The sequence below is a fragment of the Balaenoptera borealis genome, assembly GCF_965194805.1.
Source record: "Balaenoptera borealis genome assembly, chromosome: 3".
Taxonomy (NCBI): domain Eukaryota; kingdom Metazoa; phylum Chordata; class Mammalia; order Artiodactyla; family Balaenopteridae; genus Balaenoptera; species Balaenoptera borealis.
Window position 1 is genome coordinate 122,365,817 of NC_138866.1, and position 20,999 is coordinate 122,386,815.

At 41.6% G+C, this 20,999-nt stretch overlaps 1 protein-coding gene and 1 pseudogene across 14 annotated transcripts in view; one reads left to right on the forward strand and one right to left on the reverse strand.

The window, feature by feature from the left end:
• LOC309626363 (taste receptor cell protein 1-like) overlaps nt 1–20,999 on the reverse strand; it is an 83,734-nt gene that overhangs the window by 45,384 nt on the left and 17,351 nt on the right. For all 13 annotated transcript variants that reach the window (XR_014243136.1, XM_082387000.1, XM_082387001.1 and 10 more), the window contains one exon: nt 18,563–18,676. Coding sequence is in view for 12 of the 13 variants with exons in the window: in XM_082387000.1 (XP_082243126.1) it covers nt 18,563–18,676 (114 nt within the window). In the remaining variant the exon portion in view is untranslated. The remainder of the gene's footprint in view (nt 1–18,562; nt 18,677–20,999) is intronic.
• On the forward strand, nt 4,202–4,986 carry LOC309626397 (COX assembly mitochondrial protein 2 homolog pseudogene; annotated as a pseudogene). The gene has a single exon. The product of its transcript is annotated as a COX assembly mitochondrial protein 2 homolog pseudogene (transcript).

Consider the following 20,999-nt stretch of genomic DNA (forward strand, 5'->3'; position numbering starts at 1 on the left):
TGGAATTGCTTATGAACACTGATGCAAAAATCCTCAACAAAACACTAGCAAACAGAATTCAGCAGCATACTGAAAGAATTATACACTAAGACCACAAAGGATTTACTCACGGAATGCAAGGATCATTCAACATACAAAATCAATCAATAAGCCACATCAACAGAATGAAGGGAGAAAAACCCCACTATCATCTTAATTGATGCAAAAATAAACAAAAAACATAAAAGCATTAGACAAAGTTCAAACATGCTTTCATAATAGAAACACTTAAGAAAATGGGAATAGAAGGAAAGTATTTACACATAACAAAAGCCATATATGAAAAACCCACAGCAAACATAATACTCAATGGTAAGAGACTAAGAGCTTTTCCTGTAAGAGTAAGGCAAGGATGCCCACTTTCACCACGTCTACTCAACATAGTACTAGAAGTTCTAGGCAGAGCAATTTGGCAAGAAAAAAAATAAAAGGCATCTAAGTTGGAAAGGAAGAAGTACCATTATCTCTCTTTGCAAATAATCTTATAAGTTGAAAATCCTAAAGCTCCCACCAAAAAACCCTGTTAGAACTAATAAACGAATTCAGCAAAGTAGCAGGATACTAAGTCAATGCAGAAAATCAGTTGCATTTCTATACGCAATGTGCAATTTGAAAAGAAAATCATAAAAGCAATTCCATTTACAGTAGCATCAAAGAGAATAAAATGCTTAGAAATCGATTTAACCAAGGAGGTGAAAGACTTGTACAGTGAAACATACAAAACACTGCTGAAAGAAATTTAAGAGATATAAATAAATAAAAACACATCCCATATTCATGGATTGGAAGACTTCGTATTGTTAAAATGTCAATATTACCCAAAGTGATCTACAGATTCAATGCAATCCTAAAAAATTTCAATGACTTTTTTTTCAGAGATAGAAAAACCCATCCTAAAATTCATATGGAATCTCAAGGAACCCCAAATAACCAAGACAATCTTGAAAAAGAAGAACAAAGTTGGAGGATTCTCACTCTGATTTCAAAACCTACTATAAAGCTACAGTAATCAAAACAGGGTAGTATTGGCATAAAGACAGACATATAGACTACTGGAATAGAATAGAAAACCCAGAAATAAATCCTTTCATATATGGTAAAATGACTTTTAACACGGGATCCAAGACTATTCAATGCGGAAAAGACAGTCTTTTCAACAAATGGTGCTGGGAAAATTAGATATCCATATGAAAAAAATGAAGTTAGCTAAAAATGGATCAAGGACATAAATGTAAGACCTAAAGCAATAAACTCTTAGAAGACAACATAGAAGTTTCACAACATTGGATTTGGCAATGATTTCTTAGATATGACACCAAAGGTACAAGAAAAAATAGACAAGCTGAACTTCATGAAAATTAAAAGTGTCAGAGGACACTATCCACAGACTAAAAAGGCAAACCACAGAATGGGAGAAAATATTAGCAAATCATACATGTGATAAGGGATTAACATACAGAATATATAGAAAACTCCCAAAACTCAACAACAACAACAAAAACAACCAGATTTGGAAATGGGCAAAGGAATTGAATAGACATTTCTCAAAAGAACATATACAACTGGCCAACAAGCATATGAAAGATGCTCAACCTCACTAATCATTAGTGAAACACAAATCAAAACTATAATGAGATACCTCACACCCATTAGGATGGCTACTATTAAAAAAAAAATACAACACGTGTTGGCAAGGATGTGGAGAATATTTTTTATTGAAGTACAGTTGATTTATAAAGTTATGTTAGTTTCTTTTTTTTATAAATTTATTTATTTATTTATTTTTGGCTGCATTGGGTCTTCATTGCTGTGCACGGGCTTTCTCTAGTTGCGGCAAGTGGCTTCTCATTGTTGTGGCTTCTCTTGCTGCAGAGCACAGGCTCTAGGTGTGTGGGCTCAGTAGTTGTTGCTCGTGGGCTCTAGAGCTCAGGCTCAGTAGTTGTGGCACATGGGCTTAGTTGCTCCACAGCATGTGGGATCTTCCCGACCAGGGCTCAAATCCCTGCATTGACAGGTGGATTCTTAACCACTGCACCACCAGGGAAGTCCCAAAGTCGTGTTAGTTTCTGCTGTACAGCAAAGTGATTCAGTTATACATGCATATATATTCTTTTCCATATTCTTTTCCATTATGGTTTATTACAGGATATTGAATATCATTCCCTACAGTAGGGAACAGTATAGTAGTGCTATACAGTGTTGTTTATCTATTTTATATATAGTAGTTTGTATCTGCTAACACCAAACTCCTAATTTATCCCTACCCCCCTTTGTCCCCTTTGGTAATCATAAGTTTGTTTTCTATGTCTGTGAGTCTGTTTCTGTTTTGTTAAATAAGTTCATTTGTATCATATTTTAGATTCCACATATAAGTGATTATCATATGACATTTGTCTTTCTCTTTCTGACTTACTTCACTTAGTATGATAATCTCTAGGGCCATCCATGTTGCTGCAAATGGCATTATTTCATTCCTTTTTATGGCTGAGTAGTATTCCATAGTATATATATACTGCATCTTCTTTATCCGTTCATCTGTCAATGGACATTTAGGTTGCTTCCATGTCTTGGCTATTGTAAATAGTGCTGCTATGAACACTGGGGTGCATGTATCTTTTTGAATTAGAGTTTTCTCTGGATATATGGCCAGGAGTGGGATTGATGGATCATATGGCAACTCTTTTTTTAGTTTTTAAAGGAACCTCCATACTGTTTTCCATAGTGGCTACACCAATTTACATACCCATCAACAATGTAGGAGAGTTCCCTTTTAGGAGGTGAAGAATTTGGAGCCCTTGTGCACTGTTGGTGGGAATGTAAAATGGTACAGCCACTGTGGAAAATAGTATGGTGGTTCCTCAAAATATTAAAAATAGAATTACCATATGACTCAGCAATTCTACTTCTGGGTATATACACAAAAGAATTTAAAGCAGGTTCTCAGAGAGATATTTGTACACCCATGTGAATAATGCTGCTATTAAACAATAGCTAAAATGTGAAAGCAACCTAAGTGTCCATTGACGGATGAATAAATAAGAAAAATTGGTATATGCATACAATGGAATATTATTCAGCCTTAAAAAGGAAGGAAAGAAAGTTGGCAGAAGAGTAAGAAGTGGAGATCACCTTCCTCCCCACAAATACATCAGAAGTACATCTACATGAGGAACAACTCCTACAGAACACCTACTGAACGCTGGCAGAAGACCTCAAACCTCCCAAAAGGCAAGAAACTCCCCATGTACCTGAGTGGGGAAAAGAAAAAAGAAAAAACAGAGACAAAAAAATAGGGATGGGACCTGCACCAGTGGGAGGGAGATGTGAAGCAGGAAAGGTTTCCACACACTAGGAAGCCCCTTCGAGGATGGAGACTGCGGGTGGCGGAGGTGGGGAGCTTTGGAGCCACGGAGGAGAGCGCAGCCACAGGGGTGCGGAGGGCAAAGCAGAGATTCCCGCACAGAGGATCGGTGCTGAGCAGCACTCACCAGCCCGAGAGGCTTGTCTGCTCACTCTCCGGGATGGGTGGGGGCTGGGAGCTGAGGCTCCGGCTTCGGAGGTCAGACCCCAGGGAGAGGACTGGGGTTGGCTGCGTGAACACAGCCTGAAGGGACCTAGTGCACCACAGCTAGCCGGGAGTGTGTCCGGGAAAAGGTCTGAAACAGCCGAAGAGGCAAGAGACTTTTTCTTCCCTCTTTGTTTCCTGGTGCGTGAGAAGAAGGCATTCAGAGCGCCGCCTAAACGAGCTCCAGAGACAGGCGCGAGCCGCAGCTATCAGCACGGACCCCAGAGACGGGCATGAGACGCTAAGGCTGCTGCTGCCGCCACCAAGAAGCCTGTGAGCAAGCACAGGTCACTGTCCACACCTCCCCTCCCAGGAGCCTGTGCAGCCCGCCACTGCCAGGGTCCTGTGATCCAGGGACAACTTCCCTGGGAGAACACACGGCGCACCTCAGGCTGGTGCAACGTCATGCCAGCCTCTGCCGCCGCAGGCTCGCCCCGCCTCTGTACCCCTCCCTCCCCCTGGCCTGAGTGAGCCAGAGCCCCCCAGTCAGCTGCTACTTTAACCCCATCCTGTCTGAGTGGGAACAGATGCCCTCAGGCGACATCCACACAGAGGCGGGGCCGAATCCAAAGCTGAACCCCAGGAGCTGTGCGAACAAAGAAGAGAAAGGGGGGGCTGGCCGAGCGGGGTCAGGCGTGGAGGGCGCGGAACCTTCGCCACCCGGAGCTATCCGGGCTCCGGCGCCCTGGCCGCCGGCTTTTGGGTGCAGCGTCTTCGCCGGTGAATACCGCTTCCGCTCTCTGGGTGTGGCCGCCAGTCGGGTTGCTCTGCTGTGCTCCATCTCCTTCTCCTAAAGATGCATCCTGACTTATCTCCACACTTGCATATTGAAGAATGCAACGTCTTGATTAACTTGCTTAAGGAATGTCACAAAAATCACAGCATTCTGAAATTTTTTGGTCATTGCAATGATCTTGATCGGGAGATGAGAAAATGCTTGAAGAATGAGTACATGGAAAAGAGGAACAAGAGCAGGGAGCGTGGCAACGCAATGCGAAAGAGACTTTTTAATCCTCCAGAGGAATCTGAAAAATAGATCATATTTTCACTGGATGCCTTGGCTGAGAGAAGACCCAAAGACTCTTGGGTGGTAGCTGAAGGAATCCCGTTGCATTTGGTCTCCAGAATCCTTTGAATGGAAAGTGACCCATGAGAAATCGAGCCTTGAAGAAGTATGGAAGCCCTGGATCTGGAATATTGGTTGGGCAGAGCTGTTAGAACTCTCTCTCCTCTTCCAGCGCACCTGAGACTTCTAACGTGTTTGTTCCCTTTGCCTGCAGCCCGTTGACATTTGAGTAACTTATCTCCCTCAATAAAATCATTGATTCTAAAAAAAAAAAAAAAAAAGAAGAAGAGAAAGGGAAATCTCTCCCAGCAGCCTCAGGAGCAGCGGATTAAATCTCCACAATCAGCTTGATGTACCCTGCATCTGTGGAATACCTGAATAGACAAGGAATCATCCCAAATTGAGGTGGTGGACTTTGGGAGCAATGATATATACATATTTTTCCTTTTTCTCTTTTTCTGTGTGGATGACAGGGTCTTGGTGCTCTGGCCGGGTGTCAGGCCTGTGCCTCTGAGGTGGGAGAGCCGAGTTCAGGACACTGGTCCACCAGAGACCTCCCAGCTCCACGTAATATAAAATGGCAAAAAACTCCCAGAGATCTCCATCTCAAGGCCAAGACCCAGTTCCACTCAACGACCAGCAAACTACAGTGCTGGACACCCTATGCCAAACAACTAGCAAGACAGGAACACAACCCCACCCATTAGCAGAGAGGCTCCCTAAAATCATAATAAGGTCACAGACACCCCAAAACACACCACCAGACACGGACCTGCCCATCAGAAAGACAAGATACAGCCTCATCCACCAGAACACAGGCACTAGTCCCCCCGACCAGGAAGCCTACACAACCAACTCAAACAACCTTAGCCCCTGGGGTCATCAAAAACGACGGGAACAATGAACCTGCAGCCTGCAAAAAGAAGCCCCCAAACACAGTAAGGTAAGCAAATGAGAAGACAGAGAAACACACAGCAGATGAAGGAGCAAAGTAAAAACCCACCAGACCAAATAAATGAAGAGGAAATAGGCAGTCTACCTGAAAAAGAATTCAGAATAATGATAGTAAAGATGATCCAAAATCTTGGAAACAGAATGGAGAAAATACAAGAAACATTTAACAAGGACCTAGAAGAACTAAAGAGTAAAAAAACCATGATGAACAACACAATAAATGAAATTTAAAATTCTCTAGAAGGAATCAATAGCAGAATAACTGAGGCAGAAGAACGGATAAGTGACCTGGAAGATAAAATAGTGGAAATAACTACTGCAGAGCAGAATAAAGAAAAAAGAATGAAAAGAATTGAGGACAGTCTCAGAGACCTCTGGGACAACATTAAACACACCAACTTTAGAATTATAGGGGTCCCAGAAGAAGAAGAGAAAAAGAAACGGACTGAGAAAATATTTGAAGAGATTATCATTGAAAACTTCCCTAATATGGGAAAGGAAATAGTTAATCAAGTCCAGGAAGTGCAGAGAGGCCCATACAGGATAAATCCAAGGAGAAACATGCCAAGACACATATTAATCAAACTATCAAAAATTAAATACAAAGAAAAAAATATTAAAAGCAGCAAGGGAAAAACAACAAATAACATACAAGGGAATCCCCATAAGGTTAACAGCTGATCTTTCAGCAGAAACTCTGCAAGCCAGACGGGAGTAGCAGGACATATTTAAAGTGATGAAAGGGAAAAACCTACAACCAAGATTACTCTACCCAGCAAGGATCTCATTCAGATTCGACGGAGAAATTAAAACCTTTACAGACAAGCAAAAGCTAAGAGAATTCAGCACCACCAAACCAGCTTTACAACAAATGCTAAAGGAACTTCTCTAGGCAGGAAACACTAGAGAAGGAAAAGACCTACAATAACAAACCCAAAACAATTAAGAAAATGGTAATAGGAACATACATATCGATAATTAACTTAAATGTAAATGGATAAATGCTCCCACCAAAAGACATAGACTGACTGAATGAATACAAAAACAAGACCCATATATATGCTGTCTACAAGAGACCCACTTCAGACCTAGGGACACATACAGACTGAAAGTGAGGGGATGGAAAAAGATATTCCATGCAAATGGAAATCAAAAGAAAGCTGGAGTAACAATTCTCATATCAGACAAAATAGACTTTAAAATAAAGACTATTACAAGAGACAAAGAAGGACACTACATAATGATCAAGGGATCAATCCAAGAAGAAGATATAACAATTGTAAATATTTATGCACCCAACATAGGAGCACCTCAATACATAAGGCAAATGTTAAAAGGGGAAATCGACAGTAACACAATCATATTAGGGGACTTTAACATCCCACTTTCACCAATGGACAGATCATCCAAAATGAAAATAAATAAGGAAACACAAGCTTTAAATGATACATTAAACAAGATGGACTTAATTGATATTTATAGGACATTACATCCAAAAATATCAGAATACACTTTCTTCTCAAGTGTTCATGGAACATTCTCCAGGATAGATCATATCTTGGGCCACAAATCAAGCCTTGGAAAATTTAAGAAAATTGAAATCGTATCAAGTATCTTTTCCGACCACAATGCTATGAGACCAGATATCAATTACAGGAAAAAATCTGTAAAAAATACAAACATATGGAGGCTAAACAATACATTACTTAATAACCAAGAGATCACTGAAGAAATCAAAGAGGGAATCAAAAAATACCTAGAAACAAATGGCAATGAAAACACGACGACCCAAAACCTATGGGATGCAGCAAAAGCAGTTCTAACAGGGAAGTTTATAGCAATACAATGCTACCTTAAGAAACAAGAAACATCTCAAATAAACAACCTAACCTTACACCTAAAGCAATTAGAGAAAGAAGAACCAAAAAACCCCAAAGTTAGCAGAAGGAAAGAAATCATAAAGATCAGATCAGAAATAAATGAAAAAGAAATGAAGGAAACAATAGCAAAGATCAATAAAACTAAAAGCTGGTTCTTTGAGAAGATAAACAAAATTGATAAACCATTAGCCAGACTCACCGAGGAAAAAAAGGGAGAAGACTCAAATCAATAAAGTTAGAAATGAAAAGGGAGAAGTAACAACTGACACTGCAGAAATACAAAGGATTTCATGAGAAATACAAAGGATCATGACAAGCAACTATATGCCAATAAAATGGACAACCTGGAAGAAATGGACAAATTCTTAGAAAAGCACAACCTTCCGAGACTGAAACAGGAAGAAGTAGAAACTATAAACAGACCAAGCACAAGCAATGAAATTGAAACTGTGATTAAAAACCTTCCAACAAACAAAACCCCAGGACCAGATGGCTTCACAGGCGAATTCTATCAAACATTTAGAGAAGAGCTAAAACTCAACTCTTCTCAACTCTCAAACTCTTCCAAACTCAAACTCTTCTCAAACTCTTCCAAAATATAGCAGAGGGAGGAACACTCCCAAACTCATTCTACGAGACCACCATCACCCTGATACCAAAACCAGACAAAGATGTCACAAAGAAAGAAAACTACAGGCCAATATCACTGATGAACATAGATGCAAAAATCCTCAGCAAAATACTAGCAAACAGAATCCAACAGCACATTAAAAGGATCATACACCATGATCAAGTGGGGTTTATCCCAGGAATGTAAGGATTCTTCAATATACGCAAATCAATCAATGCGATACACCATATTAACAAACTGAAGAATAAAAACCATATGATCATCTCAATAGATGCAGAAAAAGCTTTCGACAAAATTCAACACCCATTTATGATAAAAACCCTCCAGAAAATAGGCATAAAGGGAACTTACCTCAACATAATAAAGGCCATATATGACAAACCCTCAACCAACATCATCCTCAATGGTGAAAAACTGAACCCATTTCCTCTAAGATCAGGAACAGGACAAGGTTGCCCACTCTCACCATTATTATTCAACATAGTTTTGGAAGTTTTAGCCACAGCAATCAGATAAGAAAAAGAAATAAAAGGAATCCAAATCGGAAAAGAAGAAGTAAAACTGTCACTGTTTGCAGATGACATGATACTATACATAGAGAATCCTAAAAATGCCACCAGAAAACTACTAGAGCTAATCAATGAATTCGGTAAAGTAGCAGGATACAAAATTAATGGACAGAAATCTCTTGCATTCCTATACACTAATGATGAAAAATCTGAAAGAGAAATTAAGGAAACACTCCCATTTACCATTGCAACAAAAAGAATAAAATACCTAGGAATAAACCTACCTAAGGAGACAAAAGACCTGTATGCAGAAAACTATAAGACACTGATGAAAGAAATTAAAGATGATACAAACAGATGGAAAGATATACCATGTTCTTGGATTGGAAGAATCAATATTGTGAAAATGACTATACTACCCAAAGCAATCTACAGATTCAATGCAATCCCTATCAAACTACCAATGGCATTTTTCACAGAACTAGAACAAAAAATTTCACAATTTGTATGGAAACACAAAAGACTCCGAATAGCCAAAGAAATCTTGAGAAAGAAAAACGGAGTTGGAGGAATCAGGCTCCCTGACTTCAGACTATACTACAAAGCTACAGTAATCAAGATAGTATGGTACTGGCACAAAAACAGAAATATAGATCAATGGAACAGGATAGAAAGCCCAGAGATAAACCCATGCACATATGGTCACCTTATTTTTGATAAAGGAGGCAAGAATATACAATGAAGAAAAGACACCTTCTTCAGTAAGTGGTGCTGGGAAAACTGGACAGCTACATGTAAAAGAATGAAATTAGAACACCTGCTAACACCATACACAAAAATAAACTCAAAATGGATTAAAGACCTAAATATAAGGCCAGACACTATAAAACTCTTAGAGGAAAACATAGGCAGAACACTCTATTAAATAAATCATAGCAAAATCCTTTTTGACCCACCTCCTAGAGAAATGGAAATAAAAACAAAAATAAACAAATGGGACCTAATGAAACTTAAAAGCTTTTGCACAGCAAAGGAAAACCATAAACAAGACAAAAAGACAACCCTCAGAATGGAAGAAAATATTTGCAAAGGAAGCAACTGACAGTGGATTAATCTCCAAAATTTACAAAGAGCTCATGCAGCTCAATATCAAAAAAACAAACAACCCAATCCAAAAATGGGCAGAAGACCTAAATAGACACTTCCCCAAAGACATACAGATTGCCAACAAACACATGAAAGAATGCTCAACATCATTAATCATTAGAGAAATGCAAATCAAAATGACAATGAGATATCACCTCACACCAGTCAGAATGGCCATCATCAAAAAATCTACAAACAATAAATGCTGAGAGGGTGTGGAGAAAAGGGAACCCTCTTGCACTGTTGGTGGGAATGTAAATTGATACAGCCACTATGGAGAACAGTATGGAGGTTCCTTAAAAAACTAAAAATAGAACTACCATACGACCCAGCAATTCTACTACTGGGTATATACCCTGAGAAAACGATAATTCAAAAAGAGTCATGTACCATAATTTTCATTGCAGCTCTATTTACAATAGCCAGGACATGGATGCAACCTAAGTGTCCATTGAGAGATGAATGGATAAAGAAGATGTGGCACATATACACAATGGAATATTACTCAGCCATAAAAAGAAACGAAATTGAGTTATTTGTAGTGAGGTGGATGGACCTAGAGTCTGTCATACAGAGTGAAATAAGTCAGAAAGAGGAAACCAAATACCGTATGCTAACACATATATATGTAATCTAAAAAAAAAATTGGTCATGAAGAATCTAGGGGCAGGACAGGAATAAAGATGCAGACCTACTTCAAGAGAATGCACTTGAGAACACGGGGAGCGGGAAGGGTAAGCTGGGACAAAGTGAGAGAGTGGCATGTACATATATACACTACCAAATGTAAAACCAATAGCTAGAGGGAAGCAGCTGCATAGCACAGAGAGATCAGCTCGGTGCTTTGTGACCACCTAGAGGGGTGGGATAGGGAAGGTGGGAGGGAGGGAGACGCAAGAGGGAAGAGATATGGGGATATATGTATATGTATAGCTGATTCACGTTGTTGTAAAGCAGAAACTAACACACCATTGTAAAGCAATTATACTCCAATAAAGATGTTTTAAAAAAAAAGGAAGGAAATTCTGCAGTATACTACAATGTGGGTGAAACTCGCGGACATTATGCTAAGTGAAATAAGCCAGTCACAAAAAGGCAAATACTGTATGATTCCACTTACATGAGATACTTACGTAATAGGGAAGAACAAATCTGACTCCATATTGGATCCGTTTCTTTTACTTTGTAAAAGTTTCTTTTACTTTGTATTCTATTGCTTTTACTACAAGTTAATCACTAAAGGGATGTTGCCTATAGCTTATAGTATACATAATAGCCCATCATGGGGAACCCTGCCTCCCATGCAATGAGCATTGAGCTAAAATACCTTTGTTTAGCTCACAGAAAACATTCTGATCAGGCCCACCTGTGAATGGCTGCAGTAAAGAAGAAATTAACACCTCCCCTCAGGCACCTGGCCAGAATCAGGAAATATCTGCAACAACTCATCACCCTTTTACTTTACCTCCTCACCTCTCCCTCTTCATTCTGTGAAAGAAACTAACGTCCAAATCCGGGTAAGATGGTTCTTTGGGACAGTAGTCCGCCATCTTCTCAGTCTGCTGGCTTTCCAAATAAAGTCACTATTCCCTGCCCCAACAACTTGTCTCTTGATTTACTGACCTGTCGTGCAGCAAGCAGCACAAGCTTGGAGTCAGTAACACTTAGGGTAGTAAAAATTATAAAGACAGAAAGTAGAATGTTGTTTGATACGGGCCAGGGGAAGGGGAGAGTGGGGAGATTTTGTTTAATGGGTAGAGAGTTTGTTTTGCAAGATGAACAGGGTCATTGGGATGGATGCTGCTGATGGGTGCACAACAACGTGACGGTATTTAATACCACAGAATTATATACTTTAAAAATGGGTAAATGGTAAATTTTATGTTACTGTATTTTACCACAATGAAAAAGAATTTTCCCTTCTCAACTCTTATATTTGGTAACCCTATAGTTTGTTTAAGAAAGGCAGAAAAAGGACTTCCCTGGTGGCGCAGTGGTTAAGAATCCATCTGCCAATGAAGGCAACACAGGTTCGAGCCCTGGTCCAGGAAGATCCCACATGCCGTGGAGCACCTAAGCCCATGCGCCACAACTACTGAGCCTGCGCTCTAGAGCCCATGAGCCACAACTACTGAAGCCCGCATGCCGCAACTATTAAAGCCCACGTGCCTAGAGCACGTGCTCTGCAACAAGAGAAGCCACCACAATGAGAAGCCCGCGCACCGTAACGAAGAGTAGCCCCCGCTCGCCGCAACTAGAGAAAGCCTCATGCAGCAACGAAGACTCAATGCAGCCAAAAATAAATTAATTAATTAATTAAAAAAAAAAAAGAAAGGCAAAAAATATATACTTGATTCTTTCCCTTACCAGGTTTAGAATAAAAGTTGAATCACTAACATCCTCCAAAGGTGATCAACTTGTTTCTTCTAAATAAATAGAACGACAGGCTTGACCTGGATAACTATCAACTCAGAGCTCTCATAGCTTAACACAGTTGATGTGTTTCAATTCATTGCAGTTCTTTTTGATGCTTGAAATATTATATTTTGTCCAACAAGAGGCTCTTCAAAGACAGGATTTAAAGAAACCCTCTTCTCCTGCCCCTGGAAAGTAGAATAGGCAGAAAATCAGACACAGAATTGAATCATAAGGATGGCAGAACTGCAAAGGAGACTGCATGATCAACCGTAATTGATCTCCTATCCTAAATGCAGGGTCCCTGATAGAAAAGTAATGGGATCCAGATACCTGGTATGGGAAAATTTGAATGGATACACTCGAGAACATTGAACCTCCAGTCTTCCCTGAACGTGCTAGGCTAGAAGCAACCCCCCCACCCCAAACCCTAATAAGCAGAACAGCCTCTTGCTGCCTGGAGACTAGGTGAAGAACTTCCCTGAGGTGGGTACCTTACAGAATGATAAAGTGTGCCCTTCTCATTGCTGCCCCACATTGCCACCAGACCAATAACTACGGTCAGTCATCATCACGGCCCAAGATCACAAGTACAGTCCTGCTCTGGGCGAAACAGTTTATTCACCAAAAGAGTTTCAGGAGCTAATATATACCGGAAGAATTTGGGAGAGGAGGTATAAGAGAAGACAAGGGTGTTGGGCCAAGAGTAGAATAAAAGGTTGTATACATGAGAATTTATTGACCTGGGAGCACTCTCCTGTGACTAAGAATTTAGTGCCCTGTCAACAACACCTGGAGCTCTAACATGCTGCTGGAATGGCTCCTTGAAGGCTGGACATGACGTTTGCTGCAGTAAATTAGGTGGAGATCATATAACTACTTTCCCAAAGAATCAAGGAAGGACATTCCCAGAAACTGACATGAGGGCATCAAAGGCTATGCTTTGGGAGTAAGGAAGATTCCCTAGGCATAAGGAAAAAATGGGAAAAGACACACCCTAACAAAACCTAAACCAAGTCTTGACATACATGGTCAAGTTAATCCATTAGTAATTTAATTGCTGGCCAGAACAAAACTCAGCACTATTTAGAGTACAATAACACAATCCAAATCTCTACAATGTATGTTCAATGTCCAGCATATAAAAAAATATTTATGGGACTTCCTTGGTGGCACAGTGGTTAAGACTCCATGCTCCCAATGCAGGGGGCCCAGGTTCAATCCCTGGTCAGGGAACTAGATCCCACATGCATGCTGCAACTAAGAGTTTACATGCTACAACTAAGGAGCCGGTGAACCACAACTAAGGAGCCCACGTGCTGCAACTAAGGAGCCCAAGTGCTGTAACTAAGACCCGGCTCAACCAATATAAAACAAACAAATAAATAAATAAATAAAATTCACTAGACATGTGAAGCAGCAAGAAAATGGATCCTAAAATTAAGAGAAAAACCAGTCAACACAAGCAGACTCATAAATGGCTGAGATATTAGAATTAGGAGACAAGGGCATAAAAAAATAATCACATTAAATACATCGAAGAGTTTAGAGGAATAATTTCTTTTAGCTTAAGTATGTCCCAAATAATGCATGGGACACAGTTATACTAAAAAAGAATATTCCTTGTTTATTAGAATTCTAAATTTCACTGTGCATTCTGTATTTTACCTAGCAACCCTACCCCAATGCCAAACAGGAGAAGAGTCCAAAGCCCCAGACTCCTGCAGGTGGCCTGGTGGGGGGCAATTGTACATTGGATGGATTTGAGATGCTCAGTCATTTACTATGTCAACTTTTGCCAGACCTGTGTACTGTTGATTTTTTTACTTAATATTTTAATTTAAATCAATTCTTTTTCATTTTTTAACTTATTTGAAATCATTATAGATTCAGGGATTTCAAAGATATTGCAGCGAGGTTCTGTGTACCCTTCACTTTGTTTCCTCCAATGGTTACATATAAGTATAGTACAATATCAAAACAATACCAAATGTATAGTTCTATGTCATTTTATCACATGTAGATTTGTGTAACCACCTATGATCAAGATTCAGAACTATTCCATCACTTCAAAGAGCTCCCTCTGCTACTGGTTTGTAGTCACACCTTACCTTCCGCCCTCCCACCATCCCCATCCCCTGGCAACCACTGATCTGCTTTCCATCTCTATAATTTTGTCATTTCAAGACTGCTATATAAACGGAATCATATGCTATTGACCTTTTGAGATTGGCTTTTTTCTATTCAGCACAATACCCTTGAGACCCATCCAAGTTGTTGCTTGTATCAATACCTTGTCCCTATTTATTGCTGAATAGTGTGAAAATAAAGGGAAATCTCACTAAAATGGAGTCAGAAGGCCAGAAGGGGGAGCTCTTGCGCAGTACCACTCCATGTCAATTACAGGAAGAATTGTCAATTACAGACCCCAACGGGAAAAGATGTACATTGTATCTTCTACAAGACATTGACTACCTCCCCAACTCAGCCAAACAGAAACCACCATCACCCTGAACTCTCACTTTTCTCCAACGGACTTTCATTCAGAACAAACCCTCTTTAATTTCCTTTTACTCTATAAAATAATGTTCCTCTCCTTTGTTTGTTGGACTTGTTTATGACTTTTGCTGTAGCTTGCTTATCCAGAATTGCAATTCCTCTGCCATTTCCAAATAAACCCATTTTTGCTAGTAAAATAACTTTATTTCTAAGGTCAACAATAGTAGTTTGTGGTATGGATATAAAACAGTTTGCTTCACCATCATTCAAGGAATATTTGGCTGTTTCCAGTTTGGGGCTCTTACAAATAAGTCTGCCATGAACAATCATATATAGGGTTTTGTGCAGGCATAAGTTTTTATCTTTCTGTGATAAATGCCCAGGAGTGCAATTGCTAGGTCATATTGGGTATATGTTTAGTTTTTAAAAGAAACTGCCAAACTATTTTCCAGAGTGTTTGTACCATTTTATATTCCTATCAGCAACATATGAGAGATCCAGTTTCATCTGTATTGATATTGTCACTACTTTTTAGTTCACTACTTTTTAGTTCAGCTGTTCTAATAAGTACGTAGTTCTCTTACATGGTCTGAATTTGCATTTCCCTAATGGTTAGTGATGTTGAACATCTACTCCTTTTTAAAACCTAAACAAACGTATTTAAAAAGGCAATTTGGTAAGTGATTCTCAAAGTGTGGTCCCTGAACCAGCAGCAACAACATCACCTGGGAACTTATTAGAAATGTAAATTATCAGGCTCCACCTCAGATCTACTGAATCAGAAGCCCTGGGGAGGGAATTCCCTGGCAGTCCAGTGGTTAGGACTCAGCGCTTTCACTACCGAGGGCCCGGGTTTGATCCCTGGTTGGGAAACTAAGATCCCGCAAGCCACACAGCACAGCCAAAACAAACAAACAAACAACAAATGTGGTTTAATAAGCTCTTCAAGGGGAAAATCGGCATCATTTACTGCAAATAGAAGGTAACTATAAGAATGAATGCATTTGTATACCACCTAAAATCATCTTGTGTACCAACAGGTTCACACACCACATTTCAGGCAGGGCCCATTCATTACTCAGCTCTGGGCACTCCATTCACACAGATTATGACAAGAATACCCTTCCTCCTCCCCCTGGAGTTGTGCAGTGCACAGCTTGCCCAGCTTTATGTGGCAGTTCTGACTTTCAGACACTGATCCAGTACTACCCACACCCTTAATTTGACCAAGAAAATCGAGGCTCTGAGGAGGGCAGAGACTTACCCAAGGTCACCCAGCAGCCTGGTTAGTCTCCTCTTCCAGTGCTCTCACCGCTGCTGGAACCCAGGGCAGGGCCCGCACAATTCCTAGCCTATTCAAAGCCTGCCACTAGTCACCACTGAGTGAAAAATTAGGTTCCAAAACAGAATATAGGGTAGGATACTATTTTATAAAGCTTATTTTCACATTTGCTAAAAGGAAAAACGCTATTCCTCCACACTGAATACTCTGACATCAAACGTGTGGGTTTCTCCCCACACCAACCAATTCTCCAGCCGAGTGTCCTACAATTCAGTTCAGTTCTGACACTGTCTACCCGAAGATAGCATCAGACCACACAGGATAAGGCTCAGTCCCACAAGACTGCCCCTTACTTCAGACACCAATCGCCAAGTAGTCGGTCCCCTGGTCGGTCCAACTTGACTGCAAATCAGGGTCCTCACAACCCCTTCCTCGGGTTAGATAATTTGCTACAACAGCTCACAGAAGCTAGGCAAACACTTACGCTCACCAATTTACTATATAATAAAGGATATGTAAATCCTTTCGCGAGGATCCATTGGAGGGCAAGTCTGGTGCCAGCAGCCGCGGTAATTCCAGCTCTAATCCTGCCAGTAGCATATGCTAGTCTCAAAGATTAAGCCATGTATGTCTAAGTACGCACGGCCGGTACAGTGAAACTGCGAATGGCTCATTAAAGGATATGATAAAGGATACAGATAAACAGCCAGATGAAGAGACACATAGGGCAAAGTCTGGGGGGGTCCCGAGCACAGGAGCTTCTGTCCCTGTGGAGTTGGGGTGTGGTTCACAGATCATTATAGAGGCTTCATCATGTAGGCAGAATCAACAGTTAATTCACTCTGCAGCCCCTCTCCAAGCTTCTAATCATGGCTTGGTCTTCCTGGCGACCAGCCCCCATCCTGAAGCTACCCAGGAGCCCACCCAGAGTCACCTCATTAGAACAAAAGAGGCTCCTATTGCCCAGGAAACTCCAAGGGATTTAGGAGCTCTGTGTCAGGAACCCACGGTGAAGACCAAATGTACATTTCTTACTGGGTCAGAGTTGCATATGCATGGGGAAAAAGTCAGAAAGGGCTGTTAGAGTAGTTGTTTGGGGAGAGAAGGGGTTTACTGATTTTTGTTTGTTTCTTTAACTTCTCTGTATTTTGTGATTTTTATTGCAATAACCTTTAGTTATATAATTCAAATGTACCAACTATCATTTTGAAAAATCAACATGAAGCCATTACCTGTGATCCAGCCAGGGCCTGCAGTTGGCAGGGCCAGGAAGCCTTCCAGATAGAGCAGGGCCTGCCGCCACACCAGTTTCACAAGCTGGGCTCTGCCTGGACACCCTTGCCCCGTGGTCGCCCACACCCCCTCCACATTCACACCTACCATCACCTCCTGTGAGTGAGGCCATCACCTCCTGTGAGTGAGGCCTTCCCCTTCTCAACCCTGGGTGCCCATACAATCAGAAGACATCTGAGTCTGCCTGTCTGTCTGTCTCTAAACAGAGAGGGAAGGGACTTCCCTGGTGGTCCAGTGGTTAAGTCTCCGCGCTCCCAATGCAGGGGGTCTGGGTTCAATCCCTGGTCAGGGGACCAGATCCCACATGTTGCAACAAAAAATACCGTGTGCCACAACTAAGACCCGGCACAGTCAAATAAATAAATATTAAAAAAAAAAACAAAAAAACAACCAACAGAGATGGGGAAACTCCTCAGTGTGGGCACCCTGCTTGACCTATCACCCCAGAGCCTGACATAGAGAAAGAGACAGCGAGTATTTGGTAAATGAGTGAATGAAGGTGGAACTAATCCCAAAGAAGGTGATTTCCTAAGACCTTTCTCCAACAGGTGCGACCAGTTCCCCTTTCAGCAGCCTCCTGGACAGGGAACCTAGTGTGAGGAGTAGCGGGTACAGAGCCCAATGTTTGCTGGATTTTTAAAAATTATTTATTTATTTTTGGCTGTGTTGGATCTTCCTTGCTGCATGCGGGCTTTCTCTAGTTGCGGTGAGCAGCGGCTACTCTTCATTGCGGTGCACGGGCTTCTCATTGAGTGGCTTCTCTTGTTGCAGAGCATGGGCTCCAGGCGTGTGGGCTTCAGTAGCTGTGGCCCGTGGGCTCAGTAGTTGTGTCTCGCGGGCTCTAGAGCGCAAGCTCAGTAGTTGTGGCACATGGGCTTAGTTGCTCCACGGCATGTGGGATCTTCCCAGACCAGGGCTCGAACCTGTGTTCCCTGCACTGGCAGGCGGATTCTTAACCACTTCGCCACCAGGGAAGTCCCCAAAGCCCACTGTTTTCTGAAGCCTGGAGAGGCAGGCTGGATGGACACGGGGCTTGAGGTGGGGTCTGGGGAGGCAGAGCTGCTGCGGGGCCGCTAGGAGGTTGCCAGTCTCACAGAGGTCAGTCCTTGGGTCCCCCCTTGCCCGCAGCTGTGGCTGTACTGTGCGGTGTGGGAAGGCCTGGCTGAGGGTGAAGATGCACAGGGACTTGTCTGGGACTGGCCCCCTGGTCCAGCCCGAGGAACTGACCCTGGACCGTGGGCCTGCGCCCCCAGCCCCTCAGACCCCCTCAAGGAGACACTCACCTCTGATGTGGGGCTGCACAAGTTTGGCAGGCAAGAGAGAAAGGCGAGAGCCTGGGCATCAGAAGCCAAAAAATCACATCCTGGCCAGAGGCTGGACCGGACTCCCATGATGATCTGTGGGGCAAAAGGATAGGGTCTTCAACTAGCGCAGGGTCCCAGGGCTCTGGTCAGGGCTCTGGCCTTATGGGCTCAGTAACTTGGGCTGCCCCTCCCAGCGCTGACCTGGGGCTTTCTCTCAGGCGGGCAGGAGGTCAGACAGATGAGGCCTGAGCTCCCCTGCTTGCCTCCACCTCCTTACGAAGCCTTCCTCTCTCCACCTGTGAGGTGTGTGGGGCTGGGACAAGCAGGCGCTCACCTGTGGACCTCTGACTCCTCTGCACCAGGTGGGCCTGGAGAGCCTGGTCTACATACAATGCTCCAGCACACTCCACTAGCCACCGACCACCTTTTAATTCTTTGCTACTGGGGACCGTCCTACACCTTGTAGGATGTTTAGCAGTATCCCTGGCTTCTGCTCTCTGCCTTCTGGATGTCAGCAGCACTCCCTAGTTGTGATAACTAAGAGTATCTCCAGACATTGCCAAATATCCCCCCGGAAGACAAAATCACCCCCAGTTGAGAACCCCTGGCCTTAACACCTCTAGGACAATGTTGGGTCACAATAATGAGAGTGCGTTACTGATTCTGACTTTAACGGGAATACGTCTAGTATTAAAATATACACTAGTGGGACTTCCCTGGTGGTCCAGTGGCTAAGACTTCCTAATGCAGGGGGCCCGGGTTCGGTCCCCGGTCAGGGAACTAGATCCCACATGCTGCAACTAAAGATCCTGCACGTGGCAAGGAAGATCCCATTGTGCTGCAACTAAGACCTGGCACAGCTAAATAAATAAAATATTTAAAAATATATATATACACTAGTATCTGTATACTACTGTCCAGGGCTAGTACACAAGTATACTCTATCAAAGTTTAACTTGCAAAAATGAAAAACATGACTTTCATACAAGTGAAGGAATGCATGTCAAATATTTTATTCAATTAATGAGGGAACAGTAAGATGGTAAACCTAACTCGAAGAACATTCTGAGAAGTATTTCTAGTGCACTGGCAAAGGCATTTTGAAGTGTGTGCTAAGTTAGAGACAAAACCTGATAATTTCCCATGGGGCAATAAAACTGTAATCTTTGGGGTTAACTTTTCTATTGGACAGAAATCTGTGAGTTAACATATAATTTCTCAGGTACATTTTCCTACATGAGTGGTTTTCAAAGTGTAGTCCCCAAACTGGAAATCTCAGCACACCTGGGAACTTGTTGGAAATGCAAATTTTCAAGTCCCATCTGAGACCTATTGAATGAAAAACTCTGGGGGTGGGGCCCAACACTGTTTTAACAAGCCCAGCAGATGATCCTGATACACTGTAAAGTCTGAGAACCACTGCTCTAAATAGGCAAATAATCTTTATTTGTGAAACAAATCTGTGAGACAATGCTCCAGTATGACGTTAAAAGGACATGTCACCCACCTTTTTGCCTTATTTCCAAATTTAAATAATTTGTCTTTTTGATGTTTGCTGTTTTGTTTTTCAAATACTCTATCAACTTAAGGCAGTTTTCATCTATTACTAATTTTTTCTTTTTTCTTTTTAATTAAAAAAATGGTTTCCCAAATTTATCAGTTCTTTTCTTCTTTAACCTACTGAGATGATGAAATACAAATGGAACTATCCTTATACTCTTAAAATAAAAATTTTTATTGATATGGTGTATTGTAACACACTCTTGACTTCAACATGCTGATGTTTATGATTTTTAAAAAGCTCTTTATAAGTGAGATCAATTTTAGCAGGAATTAGCTTTCCATCTCTTTCTATTTAGGGAGCAGTTTAATTGCCATAGGCTCTATCTGTACTTTGAAAGCTTGAAAGCCTGCAACAATAAAATAAGCGGGGCCTAGTGTATGGGTGAGGGGCATGGAATTGAAGACAGATCTCAAACTGTTCAATTTCTTCTTTGGTTATTGGTCTATTCTCTAGTGTATTTTTGTTGTTGCTATTTTGGTTTTTTTTGTTTTTCCCTATTCAAGTGAACATGGGAAACTTAAGTTTTCCTAGACTAGCCATTAGCTCAAACTCACAAGTAAGCAGACTAATGCAATTTAAAGCAACCTATTTTTCTCCCATTAGGTTGGGAAAAATTAAGATAAACATCTGATGTTGGTGAAGCTGCAAAACAGTTCTCCTGAGCGTGTCAAATGTTACAGGCCTTTTTGCTAGGCACCTTAAGGGATTCATCAAAATGAAATAAAATACCTAGGCACTTGAAGGAGATATCTGGGGTACTGGTAATGTTTCCTTATTTGGGTGCTGGTTACATGGGGTGTATGGTTTATGAAAATTCATTAAGGGGCTTCCTTGGTGGTGAAGTGGTTAAGA